The sequence below is a fragment of the Pantherophis guttatus genome, chromosome 1, assembly GCF_059756535.1.
Source record: "Pantherophis guttatus breed Tessera chromosome 1, ASM5975653v1, whole genome shotgun sequence".
NCBI classification, from domain to species: domain Eukaryota; kingdom Metazoa; phylum Chordata; class Lepidosauria; order Squamata; family Colubridae; genus Pantherophis; species Pantherophis guttatus.
Genome location: NC_142063.1, coordinates 76,446,403 through 76,470,341, shown reverse-complemented (window position 1 = coordinate 76,470,341; position 23,939 = coordinate 76,446,403). Strand labels below are relative to the sequence as shown.

Genomic DNA, 23,939 nt, shown 5'->3' with positions numbered 1-23,939 from the left:
CTCCAAAAACATCCGCCCTCCGACCGCGCAGACGAAGCGAGAACATTCCCGCCGGCGAAGGAGCCCCTCCCCTCCCCTCCCCTCCCCGCAATTCCACCCTCACAACCCGATTACCTCGAAACGGGGGCGCGCGCTCGAATCCGCGGTCGATCTCATGAAGGGGGGGGGGGGAAGAAAAAAAACCTCTCCGCTCCCGACTCTGACCATGCGCGTTCGGAGCGCTCGCCTCGCTTGCCCAACAGCCGCTCCCGCCTGTCAAAACTACCTTCGCAAACATCCGACTCTCAACCGGAAAACGAACCCGTTTCCATGGAAACTCCTTTCCTCCCGCGCTCAACGTCAGGAGTGTGAAAGGAATATTTGCCCGGGTGCAAACCGAAGTTCGTGGAGTGGACCGTTCCGCTTCCTAACAGGGTGCGAGAGTCATCGTGGAGAAAGGCCCGGGTTTAAGCGAGGGGTTTTATTATGTGTCTATGGGGAAGGGAGGGGGGATTGTGTGAAGGCCGTAGTTTCCTGCACTGACCGTCCTTTTCTTGCAGGTCAACCTTCTGAATATGCACGGCAAGTGCCCCTTCTGCCCGGCGTGGCACCTTCCTCGGGGACTGGCCCTGGGACCGTCGCTGTCCTCGGAGAAGGGCCTGGGAGTATGGTGTGTGGGGCACGCTCTGGAGCCGGGAATGTCGCTGCTTCTTGGGCAGCAGGTCGAAGAACAGAAGGCGGACGCTTCCTTGTCGGTGAGCTTCAGACAGCGGGCAAGAGCGACAGGTAGAAATAGGCCTGAAGACCGTCGGGGTGCTCTTGTCCCTGTTCCTGCTGACCCATAGGTCAACCATGTGGAAATCTGGGATTAGAATCCAGTTTGGTGTAGTAGGGAAGCTGCTGGCCTAGAAACCAAGATATTGGGAATTGTGGGGCACCTATTAGGCATGAAAGCCAGCTGGGTGACTCTCTCAACTCAACTCACCTGGCAGGTTTGTTGTAGGGGGGAAAAAGGGGCAGGACTATTAGGTATGTTTGCTGCCTTGATTTATAATAAGAAAGCAGCATAAAATTATAATGATAATGCCCAGAAGCCCTCTCTGTGGGAAATGGGTGGCTAAGAAATAGGAAAGAATAAATACATAAAATGGTAATAACATCCCTTTTGGCAAAAGATGATGCAGTTTGTCATATCAGCTCTCCCAACTTTCCTGGTTTAAATTTGTAGGTATGGAAAGCCTGCTCTGTTGTGATTTTTATTTGAGAAAATGTTGGTTTGAATATTTCAGAATATATATATATATTCAGAAGATATATATATCTTCCAGATATGTTGTGCATTCCAGTTGATTGCCAAGGGAAAATGGATTAATGCCAGAAATTTCAGGACAGAGAAATAGAAGTATATATTCATACATGTATAAATCACTATAGAATTCATTACCACAGAATATAACATGTAGCTTAATGTCTATGGAGATTCTCAACCAGGTTATGATTGTCCCAAAGGTGCTTTTCAAAAGGCAGCTGGACTTCCTTGGATTTTTTTCTTTGAAAACATTTCTCTTCTCAACTAAGAAGCTTCTTCAGTTCTGGCTGAATGATGAGGAAAGGAAGGATTTATGTTCCTTAGCAGTCCTTTTCCTACCATTCAGACAGAACTGAAGAAGCTTCTTGAATGAAAAGTGAAACATTTTCAAGGAAAAAAATCAAGAAAGTCCAGTTGCCTTTTGAAAAACACCTTTGGAATAACATGTAGGTTAGATTACTTTTGAAGGTTAGACAAATTAATAGGAAGCCTAAATAACTAGCAGTCATAATAGCTACATACTGTCTACAGTTCAGAGATAAGAGCTATTGTTAGGATGGAACCTCAAGACATTGCCAATGACCTCGTGTTCTATTCGCAATTTTCTTATAAGTATCTTGGTGGGGGCATTCTAAGAAACAAGATGCTGGCCAAATTTTACCTATATTTTTCTCTATCACACACCGACATACATATATTCTCCCTCCCCATGAGAACTCCTGGTTCTGGTTTTGCATTCTTCATTAATTCCTTCATAGTCTATTTTTAAAGAAATCTTGAACAAAGTTAGAAAATGTTATTTACTTCCAATTGAGATCCAAGTTAACATTTGTTATCTAATATATTGAAAATGTCAGTGAAATAATTATGAATATTACTCCATGTATGCAATGCTTTCCTTATATCCTCATTCCTAATATATATTTTATACAATATATACTACTATATATTAAAATGACATTTACATCTAGCACAAAATATGCATATATTATTCATACATGTTCCACTTCAAGACAAATCATATTTTGTTTTAATCTATCCAGCTATTATTTAAAATGTTACAGTGAATATCTTGCCTTAAATAATCATCTAAACAAAGTCTTGGCATTCCAGATTGTCAGTCAGCACTGACTATATAACACTCTATGGATAACTTAATAAGGTTTATGGAAATAATAGATTTCCTGGATTAACAATGCAGTAATGCTCTCAGTTGTAAGCTAGTTATAAAAGCTGGATATCCAAAATACATTAAGCTAAAAGGTTGCTGGCATTGCTGAAAAATACTCACTAAACGTTTAGTTCAATTTCCTACAGTTAAATGAACTATTACAGTAATTGTTAGTGAATATACAGAATACATTTTTATTTTTATTATTTTTTTATTATTTTGATTTTTATACCACCCTTCTCCAACAGAACTCTGGGCGGTGAACAGCCGAGATAAAACATAGCATATAAAATTTAAAAACAGTTTAAAAGATATTAAATAATTTCGGCCCATAATTTAAAACCAGCATTGTCTGGCCGACAGCACCCTGAGGGGGCCCTCTCTGTGCGAGCGTACTGGCTGGTGGGAGGCTATTGGCGGCAGAAGGCAGTCTCATAGATACCCCAGCCCTAAGCCATGGAGCGCTTTAAAGGTGGTCACCAACACCTTGAAGCGCACTCGGAAGACCACCGGGAGCCAGGGCAGCTCGCGCAGGAGAGGTGTTACATGGGAGCACCCCGTCGCTCCCATAATCCCCCGCGTGGCCGCATTCTGGACCAGCTGGAGCCTCCAGGTGCACCCCAAGGGGAGCCCCATGTAGAGAGCATTGCAGTAGTCCAGGCGGGAAGTGACGAGTGCCTGAGTGACCGTGCGTAGGGAGTCCCGATCCAGAAAGGGACGCAACTGGCATATCAGGCGAACCTGATAAAAAGCCCCCCTGGCCACGGCCGTCATATGCTCTTCTAAAGATAGCCGTGCATCCAGGAGGACGCCCAAGTTGTGAGCCCTCTCCGTGGGGGCCAATGATTCACCCCCGATAACCAGCGATGGCACCAGCTGGCTATATCGGGACGCCGGAAGCCACAGCCACTTGGTCTTGGAAGGGTTGAGTCGGAGCCTGTTTCTCCCCATCCAGGCCCGCACGGCCTCCAGGCACCGGGACATCACTTCAAGGGCATCGTTGGGGTGGCCTGGGGTGGAGATGTACAGTTGGGTGTCATCAGCGTACTGATGGAACTCCACCCCAAAGTCACAGATGATCTCACCCAGCGGCTTTACATAAATGTTGAACAGAAGGGGCGAAAGGACCGACCCTTGCGGCACCCCACAAACAAGTCGCCTCAGGGTCGACCGCTGCCCCCCTGCCAACACAGATTGCGACCGGTCAGAGAGGTAGGAGAACCACTGCAAAATGGTGCCCCCCACCCCCAACCCCTCCAACCGGCGCAACATGATACCATAGTCAATGGTATCAGAAGCCACTGAGAGAACTAACAGGACCAGGATAAAGGAGCAACCCCTATCCCGAGCCCTCCAGAGATCATCCACCAACGCGACCAATGCCGTTTCCATGCTGTGCCCAGGCCTGAAGCCAGACTGGAGCGGATCTAGATAGACAGCTTCATCCATGTACCGTGGAAGCTGCCACGCCACCACACTCTCAACAACCTTCTCAATAAAACGAAAGTTGGAGACTGGATGATAGTTAGCCAAAACAGCTGGATCCAGAGAGGGCTTCTTGAGGAGGGGCCTCACCACCGCTTCTTTCAAGGCGGCCGGCAGGACACCCTCACTCAAAGAAGCGTTAATAATATTCTGGAGCCAGCCTCGTGTAACCTCCCACGTCACACATGAAACCATAATGTTTTTTAGATTTGGTTTATAAGTAGGTAGCCATGGCAAAGAAAGCAATAAGTTCATTAATTCTGAAAAATTCTGCTAAACGTGATTTGAATTGCAATAGTTTTATTCCCTAATCAGTAATTGTTATGAAGGCCAGACTATGGCAAATTATAAACTATAATGTGAGAGTTTAGTTATGTGAATACAGTCATGGTGATTTATAAACCATAGTTTAAGGATGAGGATTAATTGTAAACCTAACCATTATGATTTGTTTAACAAACCATAACTATGTGCAGGATCAATTATTGGATCATTGACTTTTAAAAGTTGAAACGCAACCATAGAAAGAATTGATGGATGAAAGTGTGTTGTAGCAGGATAGTTACAGATAGTCTTCAACTTACAATGGATCACTTAGTTTTGTTTTGTTTTTTTGGCAAAACCAGTTTTACATAAAAACGGACATTTAATTCCAGTTGTTTAGCAAACGATTGATTCACTTTATGACTATGGTGTTTGCTAAACGACTGCCATAAAACAAATAAAATTGGATTGATTATGATTTTACGACTGTCACAGCTTATTACCATGATAGGCAGGCTCCATTAGAGTCATAATTACCTGCAACCATTTTCTACTGCTCCTTTTTTGCATTTGAAGTAAAGACTTTGAATGCAATACGAGTACAAATATTCCTTGACTTAAGAACCATTCATTTAGCCATTGTTCAAAGTTACAATGGTACTTAAAAAAATGATAACCAGTCTTTGCATTGGCAACTGTGACAACATCCCTACAGTCATGTGGTCACAATTTGGGCTCTTGGCAATGCATGCATTTATGATAGTTGCAGCATCCCAGGGTCATATGATCACTATTTGCAAGCTGACCCAGTGGCTTAGGATAAGCAAAATCTATGTGGGAAGCCAGATTCACTTAACAAGTGAATGATTCACGTAACAATTTCAGAGATTCACTTAACAACTGTGGCAAAAAAAGGCTGCAAAATTGGGTGCAACTCATTTTACAATTGCCTTGCTTGGCAATGGAAATTGTTGTAAGTCAAGGGCTAACTGTTCTTCCTTTCTTCTAAAAAAGTTCGCATATTAGCTTGGGATAGAGAGGTGATACTTTTGATTTGTGTTCATAGCTGCAAATAAAAAGCCTGTCAGCATTCCTCAAGTTTATTTTATTTTATTTATTTGTTAAATTTATTTGCTGCCTTTCTTGTCGTGGGGCTACTCTAGGTGACTTTAATATGTTTAGTATGTTAGCTTAATTGTGTGAATTGATCTGTGGGTCAAAGAAACAGCCGCAAATTTGAGATCCTCACACACCTTGCTCTCAATTACAGGCATGTCCACTATCCAGTTGGAAAGAGGCATCTGCTTGCAATGGAATATCCAGCTGGAAGAGGTGAGAACAGAAACGTGGATAATTTAAATTTTTCTCAGAAATTTTCATCTATGGCAGGGATGGACAATTAATTTTCACAAGGGGCCACTAGAGAAACTGGGACTGTTGTGGAGGGCAGCTGCCGCTTTGCTCCCTGATATCACTGCCTCTCCCATACCAACACTAATGCCAGGCAGGAACAGCCCAAGAGCTGGATGTGTCCTGCAGGCCATAAAATGCCCAGGTCAGATCTACAGTAATGTAATAGATCATTGACTATAACAATTCATGTAATAGTGAACATTTTAAGATTAATTTGTGTAATTTGTTTTTTAATTTATTTTTTAAGAGGAATTGATATTTATTTTATTTATAATCAAGTTGAAAATGATTCATTCAGACCTTAATGTCAAGTACTGTACTACAAATTCTTTGATGATGTGATATACACAAATTAGTGATCTTATGAGTGACCTTACACATTTGAAGCCTGGAACTAAACATAAAAGAATCACTGATAAAATAAATTCTGATAAAACTTCTTAATCAGCTAAGAATTTTTTAATACTTGACATAAATATGAGCTGATAAAACTTTTAAGAGATTACCACCCAGTGAAAAAAATGAAAATAAATCCATTAAATGAAAATAATGTATTAAAGAGCAGAGCATACATGCTAGATAAATTTTGAAAACAAATACAGTAATGAAAGGAAAAAATGGAATTTTCTCTGGCATAAATGATTAGGAAGACTATAACAGGTAGGGAGTTGTGAAGGAAGGAATGTGTTCTTAAATTTGCTTTCAATAGCAATGTCTACTAAAATAAGTATCTATAAAGGCAGATGAGAAATTCTAATCTTCATGCAAGACATAGACAAGTATAGGAGGTCACATTTTATGATTTCTGTAATTGTTTCTGTAACTTTCCGAGATAGAAATTTCGATGTTCCATTTATTCACTAGATTTCTCCTTAGCCATTGATTCTTTCTAATTTTAAAATACTATTTATATCTCTGAGAAAAGGATTAGGTTAGGCGTACTTCAGTATGCTATCATCAGCTCCACATCTATATCTATATAGTTAATAATCTTTCAGTTCCTTTTTGCAGTTCTGGGACAGAAGTGGTAAATATATAATAAAGCTCCTTGAAACCAAATAATGGTCACAAATGTAGAGATTTAGCTTCAACTTTTAAAAACTGGTTCTCCATATTTACACCCACAATAAAACATTATTTCATTACTTTTTTCATCCAACTATAATAGCAATAGCACTTAGACTTATTTACCGCTTCATAGTGCTTTTACAGCCCTCTCTAAGCGGTTTACAGAGTCAGCATATTGCTCCCAACAATCTGGGTCCTCGTTTTACCCACCTAGGAAGGATGGAAGGCTGAGTCAACCTTGAGCCGGTGAGATTTGAACTGCTGAACTGCAGCTAACAGTCAGCAGAAGTAGCCTGCAGTACTGCACTCTAACCACTACACCACCAAGGCTTTAGCTTGAGTTTGAAGCACATACTATCCCTAAAAGTTTCTCTTGTAAATTTTTGTATGGAATATTAATATTTAATTTTAATAATTTTGTATGAGTATTGGCTAATAGGCAAGGACAATCCATTCCTGGATGCTGCCACCACTACAATGGAGAATATTAATATTTAATTTTAATAATTTTGTATGAGTATTAAATTGATTGTTTTAGTTTCCAAATATATTAAGAGCAAAGTGGTCAATCAGCAGTCCAGTGACTGTTTTTTTTAAAAAAAATTTAAACATTACAATTAATATACTGATAACAATAGTTAACAAACATCCAAACATATATAGATTCTAAAGCTATTAAAAGAAGAACTATATCCTTAGTATAGATTTATAAATACAGAATGAAGCAAAATATTTTAACATTGGACATATTGAAGAATAATTTTGAATAGTCGACTCTGAAGTTAAGAGTGTCCACTTCTATAGATAGACTGTGTATAAAAGATGTTATAGAAAGGGAACAAGTTTTACCTGACATGATTGAGATTGAATTGAAAATGGATTTAAAAATGGCAGGCTACAAGAATGACATGGAAAAAGATATTAAACTGAACATTCAAAAGAAATCAGATGATGTGTTTTTTGTATATTTAAACAAGAAAATAAAAACTAACAAAACTATTATAATAAGAAAAAAAGAAGCAAAAAGTGCAAGAAAAGAAAAAGTTGAAAAATAGGAAAAAAGTATCAAAATTGACTTGTAATATTTTTCATAGCAGTAATTATATATTTTAATGTCTCCCTCTCTATATCATATTGCTCTTCTTTCTATAATCTATTCTGTTTTATCATCAAAACCATAAATCATAAGTTTATATTTGTTCATGTTTATGCAGAAAGTCCGTAAGAGGCTTCCAGTGAGCAATAAATGTAGATAATGTATTTAATCAAAAAAAGTTTCATCAAAATCTGTCAACTTTGGCCCTAAAATTTTATGGTTGGTAAACTACACAAGCTGCTTTTCAATATAATACAGCATTAAAGTGTGTTCTTTAATTCATCGAGAAAACTACTCCACTCTCAAAACATAGATGCCAGTTTTCTCTATTTGCATGGTGTCATATTGCCATTCTCTCACTTAGTGCAGTCTTTATCCTCCCCCAAAATAACATCAAGAGCCATTCTTTTTTTTATTAATGAAGAGTCAATGTATGTGCATGTGTATGTGTATTTGTTGTTGAGTATGATTTTCTCACTAATCTGTGAATGTTGTGGATTTTCATTGATCCACAGGATCATCAATATCTGGAAGAGAGTTAAAATATTATATATTAGATTAATATGCAATTAGATTCATTTCCCAATATTATCAGAAAAAGGAAGAAAAGGCTCCTGTCCTAAACTTCCTAGAGGGTTGAGCTAAAGTGCTAAGGTTAGGAGTTAGTGCATATGGGTTTTCTATAATCCTAGTCAAATAAATTCAGAAAAAGTCTATGGATGGCCATTTCCAAATACTGTATTGTTTAATAAATGTGCTCTGTTCTTAAGGGTTGTTTTTTGGTTTTTTTTTGGAGGGGGGGGGCTGGAATGATATTGCATCTTGCACCAAAATGAATATTTAACACTATGTGTTTTATAGCCTGGTGAAGCAAAGCCGTGTTGAAGATGAAGCCAATGTAATGTTGGAATGGATAAATGGGGAACTACACATCAAAGTCTGCTGTCCAGTTGATGTGGGCAGTGAACTGCTATGCTGGTTAATTGAATCACAGGACAGTCCTAATTGTCTGAAAAATAATATCCTAGCACATACCTCAGATGGGGAGCTTGATACAGAAAAGAAAACACTGCAAAAAATGCCAGTAATAACCACAACCAAGACCAGAGATTTAGAAGAGGAAACTTTGCTTCAAAAAGAGGATTTTGTCCAGGATTCTTCTGCAGGTACTGTACATGGTTTAGAAATTTTGAATTTAGAAAGCAGTACCATACATCATTCTGGCAAATCAAATAGGAAATGAAATATACAGGTAGTGCTCCTTTTACAACCATAGTTGGGCCCAAAATCTTGGTTATTGAACAAAGCGGTCATTAAGCGAGGCGCCATGTGACTGCTTTGTTCAACAATCACAATTGCGGTGGTTAAAAAGACCTCCAGGGAGGGGACATGGGCCTCTCAGATGTAATGGCACGGGGAGAGGACACGGGCCACCTACCACACCCGAGAGGCCCAGGCTTGCTCTCTCTGCCCCAGCAAGGAGAACAGTTACGAGAACTACGACATTCGCTAGCATTTTCACCAGATTTGGTCCGTTCCTCAAGGGCACCAAGGAGCGTCACCTTTGGAAATCTTAACTTTGGAAGGTTCAGAATGCTGGAATTTGCTAGTATTCAGGCTTCCCCACGGAAGGGCAGAAATGCTAGTGAACCCCAGGGTTCTGCACAGGGGGGGGTAGGAAAATTCCTTGGCATGCTGGGGAAATGGATCTCAAATCCAACATCCCTTCCACAATTCCCCTGCCCATTTCCTGATTAACTTTTCTGAAGAAGTTTGTGGAAGAGGTTGTAAATGGCAATTACATGGTTGCAGAGCACTTAAACAGGTTTTTCAAGTGGCATCATGTGACTTGGCTAGGCCAGCATGATATTTTACAACAGCCAGAAGTGCTTTATGGGTCAAAAAGTGCCCTCTCAAGGCTTTCATGACTGCAAAGAGTCTAAACAACTGGTTGTAAGTCAACAATTGGCTGTAAAAATGGCTTTATTTCTGATAACAATATCTTAAAGAATTCACTGTCACATTCTGTTCACAGGAAGTTTTTAAAAAGTGCCACCTTTGAATTGTTGTATGGCCTTGATCTATGTATATAATGTTGGTATGTTACCAATATTAACATTGGACTAGAAGACCTCTAGTTAGAGGTCTGGTTGGACTAGAAGACCTCCAAGGTCCCTTCCAACTCTGTTATTCTATTCTATTCAATATAATTTTATAAGGTAAATTCTTGAGTTGTCCCATATTTTTGAACAAACTAAGATTATTGAAAATATTTAAATGAAAATCTGATAAACCTTTCAAGCTGAATGCTCCATTTTCTATATTTTTATTTATTTTACAAATGGTACTCTAATGGATGGCATTATGAAGCCCACAAAAGAATCATTTGCAAATAAGCTTTCCTAGTTATTATTCTTTAATTTTCACTAGTAATTTCAAAGCACAGTGTTTTTCCATTCAGTATCTCAGTTTGGGATTGGGAACTGAGTCTGAGAATATTTATACTTTGTCTAGGATTGCTGAGCAGATAGACCTGCTGAGTAGAAGTCATGCTAGTCTTCCTTACTGAATTTAATTCAGGAACTCTGGCCAATACAGTTGTATAAGCAGCAATTTATTATACTGCTATCACTCATGAAGTATGTTACTATAATGCAGAATATGTTATGTAAAATATCTGACTGTACAATTATACCACAAAGCAAAGCTAGTTTGGTTCAGTAGTTAGGGCACCAGGCTAGAAACCAGCAGAATGCGAATTCTAGTCCTGCTTTAGTCATGAAAGCTGGCTGAGTGACTTTGGTCCAGCCCCTCTGTCTCAATCCATGATGTCAAGCTCAGGTGGCAAACTGGTCAGTAAATTCTTATCACAGCCAAATGGAGCAACACCCGGTTGAACAGAAGCAAGCAGGCCTTGCACTTGTAAAAAAACCACTAAGACATTTTTTTTTTAAATCTACAAACCTGTGTTTGGTTTACATTGTTATAGCTGCTGCATTTTGTTCCAAAACCTAGCAATTGTTCAATAAATATATAGAAAATTGTCTTAATCAAAGATTTTCCCATAGGTTTTAGTACAAAATAAAATGAAAATATTAAATCATTTTAATCCTTTGAGAAGAGTTATTCTTTCACTTACTTTAATACCTGTATACGTACTGCAACGTATTTAATGTAGAAGCTCAAAGTATGGATAAGCCTTAAAAATACAGGAAATCCTCTTAGCTACTCCAATTGGAACAGGCAATTCAAGTGTTAAATGAAGTGATCACTAAGTGAAACTGCAACTACACTTATTGTTTTTCTTCAGCTTTCTTTTGCTTTACAGATTTGCAAAGGTTGTAAATGTGAGGGTTGGTTGCAAAGTTACTCCTTTATCACGTCATAACTATGAACAGTCAATGTCCAATGACATTGCTAAACAGTGACTACCTGTGTAGGATATTTATATTTCAAATAAAATGCCCTTCTTGTTGTAGTTCTCAAAACTACAATTTGATCAATTGATAACTACTTTGTCAATTGCTGACTACTACTTTAGTCTTCATCCTGAGTCAAATATTTCCAAAGGCTTAAAGTATGAAAAGGTATGGAATTAATAAGTTTTACTATAAAGTGACTATAACTAGTTGGTGTTTTATTAAGAGAGCTAACGGTTCCTGATTCAATTCTTCAGGTATTCCTGGTATTTCCAAGTTTGCAGGACAGGAGTTGAAGGACAGAGCCCGCTGTGTTTCTATGTTGAATAAGAAGTTACAGATGGAACAGATTCTTGGATTAGATGTCAATCTCAAGAAAAGCAGTAGAACTTCTTCCTTGCAAATTGAACAATGGAATACCAAAATAAAGAGTAGAAATAATAAACTTTCAAACAAACATCCTGTTTCCAAGGATGATGAAGGCAAAGATTCTCAGGAAGAGCAGATGGCTGAGATAAAGTCAGATGCCACATTGGCTGAAACCTGTTCAAACCGAACACCACGCAGTGCAGTTTGTATCAGTGCCATTTTGACTGATAATGTAGAGCCATTAAGGAAAGAATCTTGTGCTGAAAGAATCCCAAATGGATATCTTCCAAGTGTACCCAAAGACAGGGCAGAGAATCCTAGACAAGAGGAACAGTCACATAGATACAAGCCTGATGATTCTGCTCACACAGAATCAAGCACTAAAAGACGGCACAGGTGTAAAGAGTGTGGGAAAGCCTTCCTTCAGCTTTGCCACCTGAAAAAACATCATTTTGTGCACACTGACCACAAACCATTTTTGTGCACAGAATGTGGCAAGAGCTATAGTTCAGAAGAGAGTTTCAGAGCGCATATGCTGGGCCACAGCGGAGTACGGCCTTTTCCCTGCTCACAGTGTGATAAAACATACGGCACCAAGCGTGATCTTCAAGAACACCAGGTACTGCATACAGGCCAGCGTCCCTACATCTGTCCAGATTGTGGAAAATCATTTGCCCGTCGACCTTCCCTTCGTATCCATTGCAAGACACATCAAGTTAAACAGCCAAACTCTACCTCTTCTGCCTACCAGTGTGTGATATGTGGACGGCACCTGGCCAATCCAGGATCACTGCGGAACCACATGCGCCTGCACACAGGGGAACGTCCTTATACTTGTCCCTACTGTCCCAAATCATTCCGTCAGCAAGGCAATCTACGTGGGCATCTTAGGTTACATACAGGGGAGCGTCCTTTCCACTGCCATTTCTGTGGAGATGCCTTCCCACAGCGTCCTGAGCTGCTCCGTCATGTGATTTCCCACACAGGTGAGGCTTATCTGTGCACAGTATGTGGGAAAGCACTGCGTGATCCCCACACATTACGAGCTCATGAACGCCTGCATACAGGCGAGCGGCCTTTCCGCTGCCACCTTTGTCCCAAATCCTATCCTTTAGCAACAAAACTCCGACGTCATCAGAAAGCCCATCATGATGACAAACCCCATCAGTGTAACATTTGTGGCATAGGCTACAGCCTCCCTCAGAAACTTCAGCGCCACAAGCTTGAGCACAAAGACGATATAGTCAAGGATTCATCCAAATCTGACATTAAAGATCTCAAGGATACTGCCATTTCAGAGCAGCCTGCTGTGTTGGTAGTGCACACACTGAATGTGGCAGAGCCTGGCAGGAAAGCAGAAGTCCTCGTCTCTAACACTAAGTACAATGCAGCACAAGAGGGCTCTGCCCAGCACAAAAATGTCATCGAGATTGCTGAGGGAGAATGTATCATTGTGCAGGAGCAGGCTTCTCCCAGTAACATGTTTATTTTTCCAGAGGGTGTTGGTTTTAGTGCTGTGGCAGAAGTTATTGAGGTAGAATTGGGAAGCTGAGCATTGCGTTTATTTTGGATTATCTGGAATTTATGTATTTTATTTATTTAGAGAATTGATACAGCCGCCCGTTCACTTTCAGTGACTCTAGGTGGCTTACAAAAACTTAAAAATCCAATGTACAAAGAATAAAAACAATAATCCACCACCCCACCCCACCCCACCCTACCTTGGCAACAACAAACAAGCAATTTGCTTTTTCTATAATTATGAAAGGGCAGCATGATGTCTTAAAATCACAGAATGCCAGAGAAGTGCAGGTATAGTTAGTCCTCAATTTACAATTGTAATGAAGCATCATGGCTTCAAAATCTAAGGGACTGGTTTGGACAACACTCAGCAGCACTTTTTCATGTGGCTGTTGATAAAAATAGGATTGCCAACATGATTGGCAATGTCCAATGACAGCTATGGCACAAGAAGAATAAAGCCTGCCCATTATAGTTGGAAGTTGTGTCCATAGCCATAAGTGGAGGACTATCTGCATTTAACTTCAAATTTGGCTGAATTATCAATATCAAGGCCTAGAGCTTTTATGATTCAGTTGGATGCTAGGCTCAGTTAATAGATCAGAAGTTATTTATTAAAAATGTTCACTAACTAACCTTTTACGCACAGTCAATATTGGTTTAAATTGAGCGAGGACTGTTTGTATCTATTTGCAGTTCTTTAAAAAAAATACAGTGGTAATGCAGACAAGCATTGATCAAGTGGTTCAGTTAAATAATTTGAATAACTCAGTTGGTTATATCCCTCCACATGGAATGTTTAATGTGGCTCTGAGAGCAATCTGTCTATTGACTAGCCAAATCATGTGATTGATAAGTGCATACAACTTCTGCAGGGTCATACATGATGTAGGACAGGCTAAATTAAAAAATTGCAGTCTTGCTGAGAATTATATATCCCGATAGTTGTGATGTAGACAAAATATTTCTTTTTGAGATCAAGTAAATATTGAAATTAATAAAACAGTCTTTGCCAAGTCTCATTATTCAATGTGGTGAAACTCTTAATATCTCTTAACTATTGATATTTCAATATACTCTAAACTTTCTTCGTTCTCCCCCATAAGTAGAACTTGGGTTTTTTTTCTTTATTTAATAAATCCAAGTAAGCATTAGAGGCCTTACAGTCTATATCCCAAAGGTGCTTTTTCAAGAGGTAACAAATAAAATCCTTCCATTCCCCATCATCCAGTCAGAAGCTGAAGAAGCTTTTTGGATGAGAAGCGAAACGTCTTCAAAGAGAAGCCAGAAAGTCCAGTTGCCTCTTGAAAAAGCACCTTTGGGACAACCATGACCTAGATGACAGAATCTCCATAGACATTGTAATATAATTTATATACTACAAAACAGAGGCTCTATTTAATAATAAGGTAAACACATTTGTTAGGGCCCAGAGAGGCAAATACAAAAAATTATCTCTTTCCACTTGGGTTTTGCAGCATATGTTTCCAAGGATAAAATTAAGAATAAGTCTCAATTTAGTTGCCAGATCTGTTTCTTCCTGTACTTTCTTAAATGATCCTTGCTTATAAGAATCAGGTTTTGCTCATTACTTATCTTGATTCATATTAAATGTATGGTTCCCAAAATATTTAAATAAAAATATTTTCCTACAATATTTGATAGGGATAATATTTGTAGTTATTCTTTTCTGCAAGGCAGCATTTTGGTCTCTTTGTTATTGCCTGAAATGGTACAGTTGAACAATAGATATGTCAAAAACTATTGTGTGATTATTTAGTAAAAACTATTTGGAAATGTATGTGTGCACAAAACATATCTATATATATAAAAGTGAAATACCACTCACGCATCATCACAAAATCTCCAGAACCGTAAAGCCTACAAACTTGAAATTTGCTACGTATGTTCCTCTTGGCTTCTAGGTGCTCACTAAGAAAGGATTTTTCAAATGACCATCAGAACATTAGTATTTCCTATATTATTATTAACATGCTCTGATGCTAAGGAGTTCTACTTCCCCTCCCCACCTGAAAAGAAATCTGTTCCAAATACAAAACACAAGCAGAGGAGAGGAGTTTCAGTTTTACTTTCACAGCTGCAAGGATAGGGGAGGCTTCTGTGGGGCAAGGCTGAGGGAGAGGGGATAGAATAGGAGAGGCTTCTGTGGGGCAGGCCTGAGGGAGAGAAGGGGCTAGGATAGGAGGCGTTTCTGTGGGGCAAGGCTGAGGTAGAGAAAGGAGAGGACAGACCGTAACTACTCATTAATTTTCAAGCTGTGTCGATTTATCAAGCCCAATCACATAGTTTCATAGCGGAGCACGGATATTCAGCTAATTTCTTATAATTCTTCAAATCCACAGTTCTACTTTAATAAAGTATAGATAAGCAAGTTCAGTGTTGCCTATTTTATGAAGAAAAAGTCTAGCAAAACTGCCACTTACAGGTGAAACTCGAAAAATTAGAATATCGTGCAAAAGTTCATTTATTTCAGTAATGCAATTTAAAAGATGAAACTAATATATGAGATAGACTCATTACATGCAAAGCGAGATAGTTCAAGCCTTGATTTGTCATAATTTTGATGATTATGGCTTACAGCTCATGAAAACCCCAAATTCACAATCTCAAAAAATTAGAATATTGTGAAAAGTTTCAATATTCTAGGCTCAAAGTGTCCCACTCTAATCAGCTAATTAAGCCACAACACCTGAAAAGGGTTCCTGAGCCTTTAAATGGTCTCTCAGTCTGGTTCAGTAGGAATCACAATCATGGGAAAGATGGTTGACCTGAAAGTTGTGCAGAAAACCATCATTGACACCCTCCATAAGGAGGGAAAGCCTCAAAAGGTAATTGCAAAAGAAGTTGGATGTTCCCAAAGTGCTGTATCAAAGCACATTAATAGATAGTTATGTGGAAGGGAAAAGTGTGGAAGAAAAAGGTGCACAAGCAGCAGGGATGACCACAGCCTGGAGAGGATTGTCAGGAAAAGGCCATTCAAAAGTGTTGGGGACTTTCACAAGGAGTGGACTGAGGCTGGAGTCAGTGCACCAAGAGCCACCACACACAGATGGATCCTGAACATGGGCTTCAAATGTATTCCTCTTGTCAAGCCGCTCCTGAACAACCAACAACGTCAGAAGCATCTTACCTGGGCTAAAGACAAAAAGAACTGGTCTGTTGCTCAGTGGTCCAAAGTCCTCTTTTCTGATGAGAGCAACTTTTGCATCTCATTTGGAAACCAAGGACCCAGAGCCTGGAGGAAGAATGGAGAGGCACACACTGCAAGATGCTTGAAGTCCAGTGTGAAGTTTCCACAGTCTGTGTTGATTTGGGGAGCCATGTCATCTGCTGGTGTTGGTCCACTGTGCTTCATTAAGTCCAGGGTCAACGCAGCCGTCAACCAGGAGATTTTGGAGCACTTCATGCTTCCTTCTGCAGACGAGCTTTATGGGGATGCTGACTTCATTTTCCAGCAGGACTTGGCACCTGCCCACACTGCCAAAAGTACCAAAACCTGGTTCAATGACCATGGGATTACTGTGCTTGATTGGCCAGCAAACTCGCCTGACCTGAACCCCATAGAGAATCTATGGGGCATTGCCAAGAGAAAGATGAGAGACATGAGACCGAACAAATGCAAAAGAGCTGAAGGCCGCTATTGAAGCATCCTGGTCTTCCATAACACCTCAGCAGTGCCACAGGCTGATAGCATCCATGCCACGCCACATTGAGGCAGTAATTGATGCAAAAGGGGCCCAAACCAAGTACTGAGTACATATGCATGCTTATACTTTTCAGAGGTCCGATATTGTTCTATGTACAATCCTTGTTTTATTGATTTCATGTAATATTCTAATTTTCTGAGATTGTGAATTTGGGGTTTTCATGAGCTGTAAGCCATAATCATCAAAATTATGACAAATCAAGGCTTGAACTATCTCGCTTTGCATGTAATGAGTCTTATCTCATATATTAGTTTCACCTTTTAAGTTGCATTACTGAAATAAATGAACTTTTGCACGATATTCTAATTTTTCGAGTTTCACCTGTAGTTCCCTGACACAGGGCAGATACTTTGACATGTTATCTTACTTGATGCTGAACCCTCAATTTCTAACAATGGTTTCCTCATAAAAAGCTAGTTGAATATATTTGTCTTTATTTGTTAATGGGTATATGGTATCTGGAATATTGTAAATTGTTTTAATTTGGTGAGCTGTTTTCCAGTTAGCTGTGCTATCACAGTGTTGCAGTTTACAGATGTTGTTGCAGCCTTACTGTGGCATTTTGTCATATACTTACCACATGATTCTTTTCAATAAAAAAAACGTATGCTGGGAAGCAAAGTCCAAATTTCAGTTGTAATCTTTATTTCCAATAATGCTTCAAGGGCCCACATACCGTGTTTCCCTGAAAATAAGACCCTGTCTTATATTTTTTTGAACCCTAAAATAAGCACTTGGCCTTATTGCCATGTGCTCAAAAGCCCGATTGGGCTTATTGTCAGGGGATGTCTTATTTTGTATATCCTGCAGACATTCTTAGAAAGTAAATATATGATATGGGTTGTATTCTAGTTCTTTCTTTAGGAGTGCGTGTATCTGACCAGAAAAAAAAACAAAACAGAAGTTATCTAATGTAGTTAAAGCACTCTGGGAAATTAGAACAGTAGTAGAGGACAATAGCATCAGCTTACTTCCTATTAAGCAGATGCTTTGTTACTAAACATTTTCAAAATGTCCTCCACATACCTGAAGATTTATCTTTTTAAAAAATGTCTCTGATAATTACTGACTTCCCACGGTTGAAAGCATTACATGAAGTCTGTGCTATAAGCTGTTGTGGATCTCTGAGGCAATAAGATTTAGAACTCCAATGTAGAGTAGCTGGTCTGTATTTTTAGCTGTTCCAGCACCTGGTCCAACATTTTGCATGCGACAAATATTGACGCAGCTGTACGTGACCTCAGTGAACTTAGCGACTCCTTGCATGACTCAAAACAGCTGTCTTCTTCCTTTGCTTTGGTATACAACTTGCTCTTTGAGCTTAGTACTAACTGAAGTTACATTGAGGTATCTCATTTATTTGCTGATCTGAAGTACTAAGTGGTGCTTGCTCACAGATATGGGGGCATTCTGATCATTGCTTTTTAATTGATAAATATTATTACCATAAGGATCTGCTAGGATTTACTACAGACTTTCTAATTTTTACAGAGAATGCTGGTAAGAATACCAGCTGTATGAAGGAGCTGTTTTAGGTGATATAATTGTATAACTTGTATGACATGCTGCTGACAAATCCACACCAGCTTCTAGTAAAAAAAAATTCTAAGAGCCTTTAGACGTTATGTTAAGTATTTTGCAAAATTACAGAAGTTAAATCAATTAGTTTGTCATTTACTGAGTCTTCCTATCCCCCTTTGAATAATACAATTCTGTTTATCTTTCTCTACCTTTCAAACCTCTTCCTGTTATCTAGGAGTCTTTAAATGGTACGGTAGATTCTAGATTACTTCAACCAGTTCCTTCACCACTGTGGGATTTAATTCATTTGGCCTTGGAATCTTAAATTCAGTTAAGGTAGCCAGTAGATTCTTACTCTGACTTTCTCAGTCCTGAATTTTATCCCCCTTTCCCATTTCTTCAATCAAGTGGAGAGACAAAGTTGTAAAATAATCCCATCCTCTCCCTATATCCTTTTATTACTTTCCCATGCAAAAAATGAGTAGCCTTCTTGATTCTTTTTTTCATTTCTGATGTACTCCCCCAAAAAACCTTATTATATTTTGCATTCCTCACTAACCTCATCTTATTATTTGAGTTTTAAATCCCAGCTCCATCCTAAAGCTTGGGCTATAGCTTGTACTCCTCATTAACCCCTGCTTACTTTTTCTTTATATCTTCTTTCTTAGCCTATCAGTGAACCTACTGTTCCTCTAGACCAGGGATGTCAAACTCACATTGTCACAACAGCATCACATGATGTATCAGGACTTTTTTCCCCTTCATTAAACCGGGCGTGGTCATAGCTAGCGCATGACATATCTGGCCTGCAGGTCAGGAGTTTGACAGCCCTGATCTAGACAGACTTATTTTTTCCCCAATTTTCCTTATGGGGATTGTTGGTATATGTTTATCTCCCATGCCTCTTGAGCTTGTTTACTTTTGAGGATTTTCAGCTATGGTGGTTGTTCAATTTTGACCTAAGTTCATTAAACACTATACATAATTTGCTTTTCTCAAAGTTTTGAACTTCAACATCACATGTTGCTCTAGTTTATTTTTTTCTTTTGGTCAAGATTTGGTCCAGTTAATTGAACTTGTTTCTTCAGGTTTCTGAAAAAATGAAATTGTCTGCAAATAAACTAGAAACCTTTGTATCTCGTATTTTTATTTGAGTTAGAATCCAGATAATCCGCTTCATCCTGAGTTCTCTGAAGCTATTGTGAAACCACCTTCTCAACCAGTTTCCCCAAAAAGCCGGTTAGATACTGGGCAAAAATTGTCCAATATAGTAGAGTTCAGCAATGGCTTTTTGAGGAGGAGGTGAATGAAGAGATAGAGATAAATAACTCCCTGATTTGAAGAATTTACCACCGCCAGAATCCATTCACACAACACCCCTGGGCCATTTTAACAAGCCAGGAGGGGCAAAATCTAAAGAACAGGTGGCTGAGTTCACTTGTTCACCTGAGTTCACCTAAAGATTCTGTCCACTTCATCTGGCTCAACAGGTTCAAGCCATTCCAAACATCTCTGGATTAGCAACCAGGTCAGCATCCAACTACAAGTGAATGTGAGCAAATGTCTAACCAATGTTGAACAAATTTTTCCACATGCCTGAGCAGGGGGTCCTCTGAGCCCTCTGTAGCCAAGAAGGCAATGTGAAACAGCCACAGGATAGCAATAGAGAGAAGTACTGATCCTTACCACCACAAGGTAGGACTTAATAGCGACTCTAATCTGTGTCCATTCAGGTTTTTTCCCTTGTAGAATGCCAGCAATGCTCTAGAGATGTTTCTTCTGTCATTTGGCATAGGACCAGGATATCTACGGGACCGCCTTCTGCCACCAACAGCCTCCCACCGACCAGTTCGCTCCCACAGAGAGGGACTCCTCAGGGTGCCGTCGGCCAAGTTGTGCCGGCTGGCAACACCCAGGAGGAGAGCCTTCTCTGTCAAGCCCCTGCCCTTTGGAATGAATTGCCCCGGATATTCGTAACATCTCTGATCTCCGGGTCTTTCGCTGTGCCCTCAAGACTCTACTGTTCCGACAGGCAGGACTGTCTAACTGAATGATTTTAAATTGGGTTTTAATTTTGGGTTTTAAAATTCGGCCAAAACTATTTAATGATTTTAATTAATTTTAACTATGATATTGTATATTTATATTTTAATTCTGGTTGTACACCGCCCCGAGTCCTTCGGGAGGAGGGCGGTATATAAATAAAATTATTATTATTATTATTATTATTATTATTATTATTATTATTATTATTATTATTATTATTATTATTATTTTCATTTGCCATGAGCCATGGAAAATGCCAAATCCACCCACGAGAAAGGAGAAATCATATAGGTGCAATCTGATTTAAAGCCTCACCCGCCCATATATTCCAAGTGGCAACAAAGGCTTGGAATGGATGTAATAACAACTCCCAGCTCCCTCTGAAACCCGTCAGTCATGGGGGAGGGGGGCTAACCAATCTAATGGAGCTGGCCTCTCTGCAGAAGACAGTGGCACTAGAGAATCCTATGGTATCAGATGTGACCATGACAAGGGGATCACAAAAAATCCTGCTAATTTCAGATCACAGCACTTTGCGAGAGTAACACCACATCTGATGTGTGGCCACTGTCTTTCGTCAGGCTCTGGGTGACTTGGGATAGGCCCATGGCCATCATGGTCAAAAGTCAGCCTTTTCCTATCCCATTACACACTGTAACTTATTTTAATTTATGGCCCTAAAGTAAGAAGAGTGATGCTGAATTATGTTTTATCTGATATAACAATTTATTAAACTTGTATTGGGTGAACCATCACTAGGTGATTCCTATAGTATAGGACAATATATAAATCAAGATCTCTCTATTCAAAATTAATTTGTTCCCTACTGTGATAGTTGTTCATTTGTATGAAGGCTGCTAATTTCCTTCTTGGCTGGCAGGTATAGAAGGGCCTCTCACATGCTCTGCAATTATCCTATGAATCTACACCAGCAACCTGCGGTTCCGGAGCCACATGCTTCTCTTTGGGCCCTCTGCTGTGGCTCCCTGTCAAGTGATCCTACCACTGGCTGGCCCCTCCCCTCACCCTCCCCTCCCAGTCACTCCTCGCCTGGCCTGAGAAGGTAAGGGCAACGGGGGATGGAGAAGCGGCCAGGGCAAAGACAGAGAGGTACACAGAGAGAGAGATACAGAGAGAGAGGGAGGGAGAGAGAGAGATGTCACAAGGATTTTGTGTTTTTTAACAACTGGTTCTCTGCCCTAATGACTGGCTGGGTAGGCGTGGCTAGGGGGTCATGTGACTGGTGGAAGTGAATGACATCAAGTTGGCCATGCCCACCCAGGTTTTGTGGCTTCCGGTGTTTTCTTTTCTGTGGGAAACGGGTCCAAATGGCTCTTTGAGTATTTAAGGTTGCAGACCCCTGATCTACACCATCTTGTTCAAGATATATTGTGCCTGGTGAGGAGGATCATGGGCTTAAAAGACAGCCATGACCTTTTAGGCAAATAGAAGAACCTACCATTGTTAGAGATGTGATCTGTCTGATTGCTTCCACCCAACCCCCCAAGTATTGCTAAAGTGATACATCTAATCTTGCAGTCTTCAGTGCAGTCATATAAAATCCATAACCCAGGTCCTGAGTTGGAAATTTCTCAATCGTCTCTCCTGTGTAATGAGTGTTGATTCTCTACTCCTCAAATCCTGTTCTCAACCAGAGGAGGGGACTGTGTAATTGCTCTTTGTACAAGTGGCCAAAGAGTTGTTCCCAGCTGACCTAATGCTAATATTTGCTAACCTCCAGTAGAGATAACAGATATTAACCCATTTGTGAAAGAGACAGACAGAAAGAAGCAAGCGTCTGGGGTTGGTAATTCATCTCCAGCATTTACTTTTTGTCTCAGATAAGAATAGGAAAAGCTTAAATAAATTATATTTTGTATCACTTTGTAATATTCAGAGTCTGAATTTTTAAATAAAGTTAGTTCCTTCCAAATGTTTTAAGCTTCAGATTGCATTAGTCCAGCCAACTCAGAGAATATTAAGAAGTTGTGGCAGTTGTAGCTCAAAAGAACAAAAAGACCCCAGATTTTATTTCTTTATTCAAAATGATGGATTAAATGTTGTTAGTTTTTTCCTTATCCAAAATAATTCAAATAATTTTAATAGGTAGGCTGGATCTGTTGAGATAATGGCAGTGCTGGCACTATTTCCTAGTAAAGCTATGAAATCTTGTCTATTAGAAGCAGCAGAGAGGGAGATAAAAATAACTTCATCATCTACTGTGAAGATTAAAAACTCTCCCAAGTGAAGCTCAATTCCTGGAAACTACGTATTCAAACTGATAAGATCTTGTCATGTAAAAAAGTTTTAAATCATCAAACAACCAATGGGGTCACTTTACTGAGCAGTTTTAAGGATAAATTTATACACTTGTTCAATTATTCATATTCATTATTATTCAAAATTAGAAATAGAGTTGAAACAACTTTACCAGTCCTCTTTGGGATCATTTTTAACAATGAAAAGTGGATATATACATGTGTATGTAAAATAACAAGTCTGGTGAGAGTGTTGTATGTATTGTTGGAATAATTTTCAGTGTCAAGATCCATGAATGTGTTTGCCTAAATTTCAACCCTTAGTCAATCCAAAGTCTCCTTCATACATATTCTTTACTTCAATTTAACAGAACAGTTTTCCCAGGTTGCAATGGAAGAGAACAGTATAGAGAATCTATTCCTCCTCAATCCCTTTTATCCCTTTTGAGATAAAATCAGGAAATAAATGCCACAAGAAATACTAGGATTACTTTATTGCTATAATAAGATGTAAAAATGGAATCTTGAAAAAGCTGAGCGTGTTTCTCCTTCCTTCCCTCCCTCTTAAACCTAAAAGACTTAAAGGCAGGGCAATCCTAAACCTTTTCATATCTTCCTGTTTTCCCAGACTAAATAATTTTTTCCCCAATGATGGCCACATATTTTCTTCATGGCCATCTCTGTTCTCCTCTACACTCTTTGATAATATGCTAATTGGCAGTCAAAGGAATGCTTACATACAGAGTAGGCATCCCAGCACAATAGTGAATGCTGTTACAACAGCTTGTTTGATTGACTGATTACAAAACCAATAACTGGCTATTAGTGCACTAATGGCAGTAGGAATCATACGATCTGACATGGCATGTTTTCTATCTGCTGTCTAGTCCCACCCAATGATTTTGCTTTGGCCACAAGAATCTAGAATCTCTTGTACCTGGTAGTACTGGCTGAATTTATCTAAGCTTTTCAAGTTAAGCAGGGTCTGGATCAGAAATCACCAGGAAATATGAGGCACTGCAAACAACACTGGAAAGTTGCAAACATCAAAGAAATAAACCCTTAAGTCAAATTTGTAACAGAGTAAATGTTTATCTCAGCTTGCAAGCAAAAAGACACCCTTTGTCTCTTTAGATATGCCTTCTAAGATTTTTGTATATTCAACATTTAGCCAAACTTCAAACATGCCTTCATTAAAATGTTAATCTTATCAATACATGAACCAATTTCTACTTCCTGTTAATCCTTGAAGTTAATAAACAAGATCCCACATTCTTGAAAGCCAGATTAGT

The 23,939-nt window shown here is 39.3% G+C and overlaps 2 protein-coding genes across 6 annotated transcripts in view; one reads left to right on the top strand and one right to left on the bottom strand.

Annotated features, from left to right (window-relative positions):
* ARHGAP1 (Rho GTPase activating protein 1) overlaps nucleotides 1-287 on the bottom strand; it is a 38,046-nt gene extending 37,759 nt beyond the window's left edge. For both annotated transcript variants that reach the window (XM_034417485.3, XM_034417486.3), the window contains exon 1: nucleotides 115-287. The gene's annotated coding sequence lies outside the window, so the exon portion shown is untranslated. The remainder of the gene's footprint in view (nucleotides 1-114) is intronic.
* On the top strand, nucleotides 202-14,108 carry ZNF408 (zinc finger protein 408). Of its 4 annotated transcripts, none has more exons than XM_034417477.3 (5): nucleotides 202-414; nucleotides 540-734; nucleotides 5,479-5,540; nucleotides 8,647-8,951; nucleotides 11,462-14,108. In XM_034417477.3, the coding sequence occupies exons 2-5, from the start codon at nucleotides 555-557 to the stop codon at nucleotides 13,123-13,125; spliced, it is 2,211 nt and encodes a 736-aa protein (XP_034273368.2). In that variant the 5' UTR covers nucleotides 202-414; nucleotides 540-554; the 3' UTR covers nucleotides 13,126-14,108. The 4 variants fall into 4 exon arrangements, with proteins under 4 accessions (XP_034273368.2, XP_034273369.2, XP_087739288.1 ...); XM_034417478.3 differs by having other exon boundaries at nucleotides 385-467; XM_087883162.1 differs by lacking the exon at nucleotides 202-414 and having other exon boundaries at nucleotides 474-734.
* Nucleotides 14,109-23,939: the final 9,831 nt, after the last annotated feature.

Excerpts from the sequence above, each read along its gene's own strand:
- ZNF408 (XM_034417477.3), top strand. The coding sequence starts at position 555 with ATGCACGGCAAGTGCCCCTTCTGCCCGGCGTGGCACCTTCCTCGGGGA. Across the intron at positions 5,541-8,646 it reads GGAATATCCAGCTGGAAGAG|CCTGGTGAAGCAAAGCCGTG; the intron begins GTGAGAACAGAA and ends TGTGTTTTATAG. Across the intron at positions 8,952-11,461 it reads TGTCCAGGATTCTTCTGCAG|GTATTCCTGGTATTTCCAAG; the intron begins GTACTGTACATG and ends TCAATTCTTCAG.